Source organism: Myxocyprinus asiaticus, chromosome 9 (genome assembly GCF_019703515.2).
Source record: "Myxocyprinus asiaticus isolate MX2 ecotype Aquarium Trade chromosome 9, UBuf_Myxa_2, whole genome shotgun sequence".
Classification (NCBI taxonomy): domain Eukaryota; kingdom Metazoa; phylum Chordata; class Actinopteri; order Cypriniformes; family Catostomidae; genus Myxocyprinus; species Myxocyprinus asiaticus.
Window position 1 is genome coordinate 40,310,888 of NC_059352.1, and position 13,823 is coordinate 40,324,710.

A 13,823-nucleotide genomic window follows, 5' to 3' on the forward strand; every position below is an offset into this window, starting at 1 on the left:
ACATAGCTTATAATCATTACAATATTATAACACATATTACAGTTTTATACACAATAGGATCATTGTGGCATTGCTAACTCTGTGCTGTGGTTCAGTCTGAGAACTGAGCAAAGAGCTGCCAATCACACAAAGAAAAACATTCTCACTGTTTGGCCAAAACACTCACTCAGTATTCTGGCTACGTTTAGTGATTGTTCTTCCCACAGTCTTGCACCTCAGGTTGTGACTAGACCCACGTCAGCTCTGTGCGCTTTGTAACCATAAAGCAGCATGATTTATTCCTGATTCTTTCTTTCTTTTTTTTTTTTTTTTAACATCTATTCTAATGTTTAAGCAACAATTTGCAACATTCAGAATCTTTTTGAAAAGATTTACATTTTCTAACCCATTATTAACTTTCTCAATGTATTTTAAAAGGCTACTTTTCCCAGTTTAACCTATTTACTCCTGCTGAAATCATTTCCCATGTCAGAAAGATGATGTTAGTTTCAGCATTCTTGTGCCTGCAATTCCATTTCTGTTCCTGTAGGTGGCAGTACACACCACTTTTTAGCTCTTGAAGTCAACATGAAATAAAAATTTACCCCATTTACTTTCTTAATACACATTTCTGGTCTTACTGTGCATGATTCATTGGTGCATGTTATTCCAAAGGAAAAAAAATGGTCTTTGGAATCTTTCATCAAAATTTAAGAACTTAAAGAACATTTGAAATTACTTTTTCGGCAGACATCACTAAGTCTTCTTATTTGTCAACCCCTCCCCTACAACCACCTGTCATAGAGACAATTTTCATTTTAAATTTTCATGAGCCAATAATTGGATAAAATGACACCTTTTCTCATGAAATATCCAGTTTCCCTCTGAAATACATTGCATTAAAATATAAATGGAATTTCATGCTGATTTTAAAGGGATATTCACCCCAAAAAAAAAATTTTCTCATCATTAACTAACTTTTATGCCATCCCAGATGTGTGTGCCATTCTTTCTTCTGCTGAACACAAAGGTTTTTAGAAGAATATTTTGGCTCTGTAGGTCCATACAATTGAATGGTGACCAGTCCTTTCAAGCTCCAAAAATCACATACATGCAGCATAAACATAATCCATATGACTCCAGTGGTTTGATATATGTCTTCTGAAGTGATGCAATTACTTTAGGTGAGAAACAGATCAATATTTCAATCCTTTTTTACTATAAATCTCCACTTTTACTTTCAGAAAGAGAAAGTGGAGATTTAGAGTTAAAAAGGACTTAAATATTGATCTGTTTCTCATCCTCACCTATCATATCACTTCTGAAGACATAGAATTAACCACTGTCGTATGGATTACTTTTATGCTGCCTTTATGTGATTTTTGGAGCTTGAAATGTCTGGTCACCATTCACATGCATTGTATGGACCAACAGATCTGAAATATTCTTCTAAAAATCTTTGTGTTCAGCAGAATAAAAAAGTCATTCACATATGGGATATGTATTTAGCATGAAAGTGAGTAAATGGTGAGAGAATTTTAAGTTGTGGGTGAACTATCCCTTTAATACAGAGACATATGTCTCTGTTGACATTTTATGCTACTTACCTTGTAGCAAGCACGCTCCTTCCAAAGCATTGTACTGTACACTAATTATATTACAGTCCCTGTTGGCCAACATTCTAGTTACACTATCTAATATTTCATCACCTAAATATTGGCAGGGTTGGGAGGGTTACTACAGGAAAACAATACAAAAATGATCAAGAATACGATTTTTGCCCTAATATCAAAGGTCTTACTATGAAAAAATAAATTATGATCCAACATGAATTTTCTTGATAAAATATGATCGTGGCTGGTAACGTGCATGTAAAATGGCTAGAAATAGCATTTTAGCTTAGCATAAAGCTGACAATTTACACAAGGTTTTTTCTATTTCTTGCGCTCCAAACTTACTTCAAACTTACTTCTCTGTCTGCTCGTATGAATGTTACACATAATAAGAAAGTGTTTCACCGCTGTTCAAATGCACTTTTGATCGCATCATTTATATGTATAAATGTTTTCCATCTGAAAGGACTAAATATTAAATGAAACAAATGACAATAAAATGCAAAGTAATCTCTTCAGTAATCAAAATACTTTTTGAATGTAACTGTATTCTAAATAACAATGATTTAAATTGTAACTGTAGTGGAATACATTTACTTATATTTTGTATTTTAAATACGTAATCCCGTTACATGTATTCCGTTACTCCCCAACCCTGAATATTGGTTCTTGGCTAGAACTTGTGTAGAGTAGAACTTGCTCACAATCCACAGTAATGAGCAGATTCTTTTAAGTAGGTTCTTTTCAGTTAATTGGTTGAAATGGTTAACTAGATTGTCTAAATGATTCAGTAGCAAATCAGTCTGAATCAAAATTGTGTTTTAAATCAGTTTCTAGAAATCACAAACTACTTGAAAAGTCATGAAAATCTCATGGTCATGGAATTGCATTGGTCAAAAAGGTGGGAATACTGATTAGGTCATCCTGGTATTGTTTGCCTGTTATTTGGTGTTAGTATATCGACATCCTACTCCTATTTGACTTACTGCTTTTTGCATACTGTGTAACAGAGAAAGTATGCATGTTCGGAAACAGGGAATTAGACAGTGTGTGTGTGTGTGTGTGTGTGTGTGTGTGTGTGTGTGTGTGTGTATATATATATATATATATTATACTTTTTTTTTTCCCTGGCTAGTCCTTTCATTTTCCCCTTCATTTGTTTATTTACTTTACCTTTTTTTCCCTGTTATGTCTATTTCTGTACTACTTCATACACTTTGGCAATATTGTAAATGTTAATAATCATGCCAATAAAGCTTTGTTGACTGTGACTCGGTGAGAGCAGGAGGAACCACTCAGGGAGATTAAATTCATTACAGACACACAACCACAGACTCCTCGTTTATACTGGAATCTCTCTGGGAGTACAGGACAGCCGATCGTTCCAATCTCACACACACAGATCCACGCACAGCTCTGCCCAGAGATTCAGATTGCCAACCTCACAATCCCATCTGGAAAGACTTAACTGTCTGTGTATGTGTCATTCTCTCTCATTCTGTCTCTCTCCTCTCCTCCCTCTCTCTCTGCTCCGGTCTTTTTCTCATTTTCTCTCTGTAGGTTCAGTCAGGACACCTAAATATGTGGAGAATCCTCATGTTCTTGGAGATCCCATCTCTTTTGCTCTGAAGAACAGGAAGAAGAACAATACTGGTGAGAAATTCTCAGTGTGAGTGTGTGTGCACCAGTGAATCTGATTTCCTTCAATTGAGTTCTTTATATTCTGATTTAGTGTGTGTATATCTGTTTATTCAGTTATTTTTATGTGTGTAAGTGTGTCTATTCAGTGATCTTTAAATGAGATGTGCCTCTGTTGTTAACTGAAGGATGGTGTTTTTAGAGAGGTGTGGGGAGTTATATGAATTTACAGCTGAGAGGGTTCAGTAAATCCAGCCCATTCCATTAAACTGCATTCCTCCTCTTCTGCTCTGTCTCTTACTATATCTCTGTCTCTTATTTAGTGTCTTCTATTTACCTCTTTTCTCTTGCTTGCTTAAATTTTCTCTGCGTAATGTTGTGAGGGGTTTGTGTGTGTTTGTATGTTAATTTTTTAAAAGCGTTCTTTGATTTGCTCTATCGGTCATTTCTGGTGATGCTGTGCTGACCAGATAAGATAGCAGAACTCCATAGTTAAATGTAACTTTTCCTCGTAATTTATGAAGTCTGGAGGGCTGCAAGATACAGCATTTACAAATTACTTCCATTAAATGTATGCACGCTTACAAGTGCAGAAATTGTAATGGACATGGACATACAGTGGTGTCCAAATGTCTGAAACCACAGTGAAAATGTTTTTTACTTTGCATTATTTCCTGATTGCCATTACAAAAATTATTATTATTAATAAGAAACTAAATAGAAACTTTAAAGGTAGCTTCTCAAGGTGGTTTACAAAGGAAACAAGAACAAGATATACAAATTAAAAAAGGATCAAGAACACAAGATGTACACAATATAAAAATGCACATCAAAACAGTATTAATAATAACATAGGAGTGAAGAATTTACATGAATTTCAGAATTTCATATTGTTTGATACTTCATGTTCCCCCTTTTGCTTTAATGACAGCATGCACACGAGCTGATATAGATTGCACATGTTTGTGCAAAACCCTTGTTATTCCAGCATGATTTAGTGTATAGACCATAAGTTTACATGGTCAGTGTCACAAATTTCCAAAATTCTCAAACTTTTCCTGTTTTAAATGAGAGAGAGAGAAAAAAAAAAAGAAATCCCAGATTTTTATTGTGCGCTCACACTTTTATTCCCCAGTGTACACTGGAAACCCTAATAAGTTGACTCTACTCATTTTACTGAGTGAACTCGTTCCCTCAAATGAATTGAGTAATGGCGTCTCTAAAATGTATGTAATTAAGTTCAATTAACTTGTTCATACAGAATTAACTTTACTATTTTGTTAAGTTAACTTCTGTAGATGCAAGTAGACTTGACTCAGGGGGTGTGCCCTTCTGGCCCCGTCTGCCGGCAGGTCATCCCCAAATTCCTGGATCTGGGAGGGGACAAGGGGAGGGAAACAATAATAAAAAATAAAAAAATGCGGTACTTACACACTGTAACAGTGATGATAATAACCAAAAACACAATAATAATATTTCAGGGAAAGGCCAACGCGGAGCAGCAGCAGGAGAGAGAGAGGAGAGAGAGAGGAAAAAAAAAAATGACTCACCAGTTCTCCGATACGCTGTAACCTGGTCCTCTGCCACTCCTCCACCCTCTAGTGGACGACAGCCGTGCCTCCCCCGGCAGATCGGAGGCAGTCCTCTGGCCCCTGGCGGACAAAACGCCCCACCGCATTTTCGGTGGACGGAAGGGGTCTCCCCCGCCCCAGTCTGTTAGGAGCCCCTCCTCCCCTCGCGGTCAGCGGCCATTCCTCTGCTCTCAGGCGGCCGGGCTCCTCCGTCCCCTGGCGAATGGCCGTGGCTGTTCCGTTGGGGTGAATGGTAGAGGCGAGGACTCTACTACGGCACATCCCTCCTCCTTCCCGGCTTGTGGCACCAGTGTAACACAGTTCAGTGGAAAAGAGGAGGCGAGAACCGGCTTAACAATATAAATAATATTTTAATAATAAACTTAAGCAAAAAGACAAACACACACACAGGTGTCTGGCAGCTGCCCATAACACTCTCTCTGTCGCACTGCTGCACCCGGTCGCCTTTATCCCTCTAGGGCTTAATCAGCCTAATTAGGGGCCGGGTGTGCGAAATCACGGCCCGGCCCCACCCTCCGCCCTGCCACAGAGGTATTTAACTATTTAAATGCCCCCAGAACCTCCCTCTGACCAAGGAAACATAATTAAATAATTCAAACCGAAAGCATTATGGGTTTTCCCCCATAGTCTCAATTTTGTACTCAAAAGTTTGAGTTAACACTCCATAGACTTAAGTCTATCTTAAGTCTATGGATTTTAAGGATAAATAAGTTCAATGAACTTAAATATTTGAGTTATGAGCCCAAAATCTGATATTTCAAGTAAAACAACTTGATATTGGGGGCCTGGGTAGCTCAGCAAGTAAAGACGCTGACTACCACCTCTGGAGTCACGAGTTCGAATCCAGGGCATGCTGAGCAACCAAATTGCCCGGTTGCTAGGGAGGGTAGAGTCACGTGGGGTAACCTCCTCGTGGTCACTATATGTGGTTCTCGCTCTCGGTGGGGCACGTGGTGAGTTGTGCATGGATGCCGGGGAATAACGTGAAGCCTAGGTCTCCGCGGTAACGCGCTCAACAAGCCACGTGATAAGATGTGCAGATTGATGGTCTCAGACGCAGAGGCAACTGAGATTCGTTCTCTGCCACCCAGATTGAGGTGAGCCACTATACCACCACGAGGACTTAGAGTGCATTGGGAATTGAGCATTCCAAATTGGGGAGAAAAAAACAAAACAAAAACAACTTGATATTTCCAGTAATGACAACTTTAAGGTTTACAGTGTACAAGAACAAACCCACACACAAATTTTGCCATTTCACAACCCTTGTCTAGCTGTTTTTACATTTATGAATGCACAAACACACAGTACTTGTAATCACACACAATCATGCACAAATGTCCTCCAAGTGTCTTTTTTTGTTGTTTTTGGGCCTTCTCCCGAGACACCTCTGATCTATTTCAGGCAACCATTATGCCTGCTTGGGCAGTTCATAAATTTTATAGGTCTACAAATGTTGGTGTATCTTCAAATTATTAATAAATTATGAAGCAGTCAGCCACACCTCCCCCGTTTAATGTGGAAATCGTGAGAGTGCACCTCAAGTAGTGGACCATTCCAGCTGATCTTGCAGTACATGCAAATGAATTATCTCAATGTCAGTGACAACAGCCCATATGACATTGATTTACAGCTTAGAGTTATTGTCCTGACATGCATTTTTGCACTTTCCTCCCCCTCACCCTCCACACCTGTGTGGACTCCGAGCTGGGCTCAAAATGGACTCTCATTTAACAATTGCCGCATTTCCACTATCGGGTCAAATGAGGGTGTGCTAGTGCGTCCCAGGGCCAATTGCATTCACACTGTCACTTCCGGGGCTTCATCGTGCCTCTTCAGGGCTTCCTCTGGGCCACCAGCCAAGTGCCTTTGACCCGCCAACTACTCTTGGCCCAAAGAAGGCCAACTGGGGATTGAGGTGGGGTCAGTGTCAAAGGCAATGTTTTGCTGAGTCAGGTCAGAGATTTCAGCACCAAGATACTCATTTCCTAATTTTTCATACCTATCTACCAGCTTACCTCAAAAGATCAACAGAGAATGGAGAATCATCAGTACTGGTCAGTAGATAAAATTTAGGGCTCTTTTAAATATTTGGGCTAATTAAAATGTGAAACTTCAGATTGACGCCATCTGCCGAAACGAAGATGTAATTAAGTATATCGTCGCCGAACTTACCAAGTTGTGTATCCAGCACACAACAGTTCAGGTTCGAGAAAAAAATCAAACAGTTGCAGGTACCGTACAAATCCATGTTCATTTTGAGGGCTAGTTAGTATCCAGAGTCTTAAACCTCAGCTTGAGTTTCCCTCTTGCTTATGAAATGGGCAGGGTGTGTGACGTTGGCACCAGGTTGTCGTATTAAGGGCGGGTTTTAGGGCAGTGCTGTGGGCCCAGTGGTGGGAATTCAGATAGATTTTGGTCTCGCGGCTCAAGGTCCATGACTATTAGCCCTGGCTGACCAGTTGATAGCCCAGCCTCACACTTGCACAATAGTGGAAAGCGCCTATTGATTGTCTTTATAAGTCAAAGAGCTGAGAATCATGGGATATTGAGTATTTCAGGCTTCAGAAATACATGCCGCACACCCACCCTTTGACTTTCAAACAGATGATTCTGAAGTACATTAGAGTCTGACTCTTCCTGCAATTACTGCAATTATTGTCTGTGTGTGCCTACTTACTGTTTCCTGAAAGTACAAAAATAAAAAATAAAAAACAACCTTGTGATGTCATTACAGCTCCCAGAACATCCACCTCTGATTGGGCAAAAGTGCTTTCTAGAATTTAATGATTCCATCCTGTGATGTAATTACATCTGGTGAATTGGATTGTTTCTCAGAAATAATGGGCATTTTTATCTGGAACACTGTTCTTTATAAGTGGAAGGGTGAGTGTAAGGTTACTTGTGTAGTTTTAAGAGTCAGCCAGATCGTTGGGATTAGATCTTCCTTTGTAAACTAGGCACAAATGCTTGGTATGCATTGCAAGTGCAAGAGTCCCATTATACATAGTTCTTGTGACACTGTGGCGGTAACAAACTCCAGTACTCTAGGGGAGCGATAGAATTACCTTCAAATTAGAGATGCACAGATACAAAATTTGTGTGTCGATACTAATATCCAGCTATATAGAACATAATCTGCAAATATCGATACTTGGTTCTGCCTATTTTATGCTACCTTGTTTCAAATCACTTATTAATTATACAGCTTCGAAAGAAATGTAATCAATAACTTATTCTTAAAGTCTCTACATGTCTTGAGTAATTTTTCTCAGTTATAAACAAAACACTGAAACAAAAAACACATTATGAACTCACATTAACATTCTTAACTCCCAATAACTGCATTCTGAATAGCTTCTTGTTAGGCTCACAATAAATTGGTAAGATTTCTTAATTTTTTGAATCACATTAACTGAATTCTGAATAATAAAGCTTCTCCCTTATTATGTAACAGCCTCTGCTTTAACTTTAACAAACTTGTCATATGCCTTGCTGTATTGATCATTAAGGTGAGTAATCAAATTAGTTATGTTAAAAATTTCAACAGTAGCTCAGGCATTTAGGATTATTAGAGCTGCAGCTTTTCGTTTTGATGGAGCTGACAAATCTCTATGGCAACATTGTGTCTGTTCATTTTGAGCCATGACTAGCATTTTCCGCTGATCTCTTCAGAGTAAAATCTCCAGGATTCAATTCTAATGAGCACTAATGATTTACCCAGCACAGATCTTTCATTACTGGCCGATAATACAGCACTGCATCCCTCCGTTTACGCCACGCCGCTGCTCGTTGCCTTCCTGATCTGTGCTTTCACCCCTGCTTCATGTGTTTCAGCCATTAGTTGCAAAAATAAACCTTGGATCGACAGGGCTGTAATTTAGATGTCATTTTGCAGGAAAAACTTTGACTTGTTTGACCGAAAAAATCACCAGACTCAGCCAGGTTAAATTATGCCAGTTGCTATGGTTGTCTGAAATAGACGGTTGGCCAAAGCAAACGTAATAACGTTTAATGGGGCCTGCTTTTTATGGCAAGTGTGTATTGGCTAAAGCAATTATTAGTTACGCAGTTATGCTAGCATGGATTTGTGAACGCTTTATATAAATACACAAATAAGAATACGATTAATGTCACTTGTGATTTATTGAATTAATCACTTGTTTTTGCAACTGCATTATACAACATCACGTGTTCTGATATGTTCTCACTTAAATTAAATTAATAAATGAAATTATGCAGGTCTACAGATGGGTGAATTTGTTATCAGCGTTGTAGGAAAAGGTTTAATTTGAACTTTTCTGGAGTGGTACTGAAAACATCAACATTCGAGCAACAAGATATAGCCTGTTATTACCCATGTGTGGCATAATTTCAAAAGTAGCACAAAAACCCTTAATCAAAGTTTGATGACAGTTTTATTAATAAGTGCTATCGCCAGACATAGAAAGGCTACATCTCATTCTCTGAAATGATCTGAAAGGATCTTAAATTAATGTGGCATATACACATCTATTTTTGACAAAAACAGACTAAGCTACTGGCTTTGCAAGAACGTCCAACAAATGTTTATTTTAAAATGGCATTATAATTAAGGACAGAGCTGCTGATTTCGGGAAGGCTACGAATGACACATTTAGGGGGTGAAATTTTTGCTGTTGATCTTTAATTGTGTTTTAGCTGAATACACATGGCTTGTTGCAATCATTAGCATATAAGTAATTCGTTAGCATAAAACAAGACGTGGCAAATGTGATTTTGGGCTGTTCGGCACTAAAGATCTCACAAGAAGAGTTCCCTCTGGGGTTATGATAACATTTACTGCGAATATCTCAGGCCGTAAGTCTATAATACTTTGCTGATTATTTCTCTGGTTTGTTTTAGAGGGACTTAGTTGAGAGTGTGAAGTATTGCGGACCTCTGGTTATGGGCTTTTAGATGCAAATTAAGTGACATGGACACTTCTCAGGGATTTCAAAGTCAAGAGTTCTCAAGAGTACTTCTATCCCTTAAATTGTTCTGTAATAATGGATAAGTACTTTAAATGACAATTTCTCAATGGCAAAATAGAGGTGTCACTCCATGTTCATCCATTTTCTTTTAATAAAATTCACTGTCCCTTCAAAATGGGAATCTTGTTATTGTTTAAAAAGAAAAATGTATCTTATTATGTCCTTTATCTCAAAATGTAACAACTTTTATTTTTGGAATACAGGGATACAAAATGACGAAGTAAATGAAAATGACCTGTCTTTATTGTCATAAAATTATTCATTTAGACTTTTTAATGAATTATGACTTTATTATGGGTGGGTAAAAATATAGTTTTTCTGATGCATTGCAATCTTCATTTGAATGATCTTGATATCAATTACAAGATTTATCTTTTACTCTATGCACAACCAAAGTCCTGGTGCAACTCTTTACTTCAATGAGAGTAAATCACTCACATTAGCAACCAAATTTCACGCTATGCATCTAAAATATACTGTATATATTTGGCAGCTGGCTGGTAAATTTTTACATTTTACTCACCAGTAATTGTGTTGTATAATGGTGGTGTATTCAGCAGTGAGATCTTTTCACTGCGTGTTAAGAGTAAAAGTTGGTCCGTGTAATGTGTGTCCAAAGAGGAGATCCATGTGAACCATTTGTCACTGAATAATGTGCCTTTAATACCCTTTCTATTCTCTGCAGTCAATTGTTGATCAAAAACAAAAATAAACATTTAAATATAATCATGCATGGCACAGATGAGATAAAGCCAATCAAGTCTTGTCTTGTTAACATGTGCTCTTTACAGAAATGCCGGGTTTGTTAAAGAGACAGTACCGGTTTTAGCACGTGTTCAACAAATCAATGTAAATACTTGTAAATGGTAAAAAAAATATGCAATTCAACAATAAACGTAACAAAAAATAATATATTAAAGTAGGGATGCTCCGATCAGGATTTTTACAGCCGATACCGATCTTGTCACCTGATCGGCCGATACCGATCCCGATCGTTTAACATTTTATCAAGATCTCTGTCATAACTGGCTATATGCAAGCTTTCTGCACACTGTCACTATTAATTAAATTTTCCTCTTCCTAGTAATATCGCTTTGCCTAGTTTTTGCTAACAAAAAAAAAGTTTAAAAGGCTTATATAAAAGATTTTTGTAATAAGACTTTAAAACAAGTATAGGCTAACAAAATATTCTCTATATTAAGATAGATAGCCCTATAATAAATGAAGCTTTGTGTCAAACTGAAGACAAACTGATAACCCATAGGTGCAATTAAACCTAATGTGACATTTTGGTTATTCATTTATTGTCATTATTTCATATAAAGATTATTATTCCTTATTTTGTCTATTTTTTTAATATTGTATAAAGAATTATATTTATAAATTCCTTCCCTGACTTTTCATTTAGTTGGATGATTGTATTAGTTGTTCATTTTTCATTTGTTGCTGCTTTAACTTAAATGAGGGGAATACACGCTCTCTCGTGCGGGCAGGAGATGAAAGGAAAGCGTAGAAAGTGCACATGTTTCTGGACTGTACGGGTGTTACTATTGGTAATGGCATTTAATCGGGAGATATTTAATATAGGTGTTTGAATTACTCCACATCTTGTAACTTGCGTTATTACTGAGATGCCTATGTCCAATGGAGACTGAGACGCTGCCGCCATGAACGATAAAAAGGACCATTTCACAGCTCACGCTGTTTTCCCTTTGCCTTGTCACGTGTGAAATGCCACATTAACAGTACAACACACAAACTTTTCATATTCGCCATACCTCTCCCACTGTATCGTCATGTCATGAGGAATCAAACCAAGCTGCCAAAACAACCCGTTCTCTACTTCCGTGACAACTCCACGTCACTTGAGGTACTCATTAATTCAAGTCGGCCTCTACAGCAACAACATCAACGCCTATTTTATAATCATCACACCCATGGCCCCGCCCACTGGTGCTCACTTGGCTCATAAGCAGAGACAGCGAGAAGGACAAAAGGCCTACTGTCTGTGGCCTCACTACTCCTTAACATGAAAGGGGACCCATCTGGACTATTTTGAATTATCTTTAAGTTACAAACATGTACTACACAGACGTCTTTGACTGTCATCTCTCTGGCACATTTTTAAAAGATGCGGCGTCAAGTTTCAACTCTGAAGGGAAGGTGCGTTTCATCAGCTGCTGTGGCTCCTGTTGTTTTGTTGCTTTAACTGCTCAGCAAACTGTTCTTTCGCATATCAGTGCTATTTTTAATTGTTGGTGTATGTAAATGCACTAGATGGACGTCTTTGACCATTTTGATTTGTTTCAGGCGATGTGCATCTCAGCGCAGGTTGATAAACTGTCTTGTGAAGCAGTCATAAAACGAGTCTTTGCTAAGGAATTGTCACTGAAGTATATGGGGCAGTTAAAAACAATATTGGACCTATTAAAAAAAATTTAGGTAAACAGTTCCATTCATTAATATTTCAAATGTCATAATTGTTTATGTTGCTGACACGCTGTGTACACCGTGCACATCCGTTGACGTGACGCAACCGCTTGAGGCTGTCTAACCTGGTGCGTCGACACAAACTTTCTGAAACGTTTTTTTTGTGTTGTTTGCAGTAGTAGCGCCAGCGCAAAATGGAACGGGACACCTGTTTGTTTACTGTTGGAGTGACGCACCGCAGCGGACGCTTCTATAGCAGACAGTATCATTGATTATAGCATCCGGTGTAGACAGGGTGTGGGTGTTAACAGTTGTGCTTAAGATGAATAGTCTAATATTTTCTGATGCAATGTGTTGGATGTGTGTTGTGTGTAAACTGTGAAATGTACATTTCTAGTGTTTTGGTGCTTGTTTATTTTCTTCCGATTGGGTTTCAAAAATGGGCGAATTTGAGGGGCTGCACGCTGTTAGCCAATCATAACAGAGGGCGTTTACATTGAAGTTTAAAGGAGGAGCTGAGGCAAAAATCTAACTTTTCAGAAAGATGGTCAGAGATGGAGTCGAAAATTATCATATATTACAAAGTGATGACTGTTTTGGTGAAATAAAACTTTACTAACATTATTAGTGGACCTCAGGGAAGATAATGAAACTATAAAAAAAAAAAAAAAGCATTTCATGACCTCTTTAAGTTACAACATTATGCCAGTATTCCCCACACTACATGATGTCATGACAGTACTGCTGATGTCTTAAAGGAGCTGCACGTCTTTACGACACGAGCGATCAGTTTATGCGATCGGCCAAATTACCAGTCATAGGACGTGAAAATCAGCTGATATCGGTATCGTTTGTTGTTGGGCAGATAAAGGAGGGAGCGGGAGCTAATTTCCACATTGCGAGTCAGTTTTTATTAAAAAAAAACAAACAAACTGAAATCGCTTTCTAGCATATATCAAACAAAAGACTGCTTTTCTTGAAACAAGGTCCAGCTTTTCAGCAATAATCGTAAGAAGATTCTGCTCATAAATACACAGTCTCTGGTGTGTCACTCCTTTCTGTGGACTGGCCATCTTTTATCTCCCCCGACTCTCACTGTGAACATAGAGACTTTAATTAGTCATAATTCATCTCAGGTGGATATCCTTACTACTTTCTCTCTCCCCAGACTGGCGCTCAACCACTCCCTTACCTCCACATAACCCCACTGCCTGACTCAGGCCAGGGGAACCGTCTGGACCGCCCACTTCCCCCCTTTTTCTGGAGAGGAAGTCTGCGACAGCCGTCTGCACCCCAGGTCTGTGGAACACCTCAAACTTAAATGGCTGGAGTGCCAGATACCAACGGGTGATCCGGGCGTTGGCATCTTTCATACGGTGGAGCCATTGGAGCAGGGCGTGGTCCAAACAGAGGGTGAATGCCCATCCCAATAAATAGTAGCGAAGAGTGAGGACTGCCCACTTTATGGCCAAGCACTTCTTCTCTATGGTGCTGTGCTTAGTCTCTCTCATAGAGAGCTTCCGACTAATGTACAGCATCGGGCGCTCCTCCCCCTTCAC

At 38.7% G+C, this 13,823-nt stretch overlaps 1 protein-coding gene across 2 annotated transcripts in view; it reads left to right on the plus strand.

Annotated features, from left to right (window-relative positions):
• Positions 1 to 13,823, plus strand: part of LOC127445818 (protein TANC1-like) — a 142,354-nt gene that overhangs the window by 49,274 nt on the left and 79,257 nt on the right. For both annotated transcript variants that reach the window (XM_051706211.1, XM_051706212.1), the window contains exon 4: positions 3,153 to 3,245. In XM_051706211.1, coding sequence (XP_051562171.1) covers positions 3,153 to 3,245 — 93 coding nt within the window. The remainder of the gene's footprint in view (positions 1 to 3,152; positions 3,246 to 13,823) is intronic.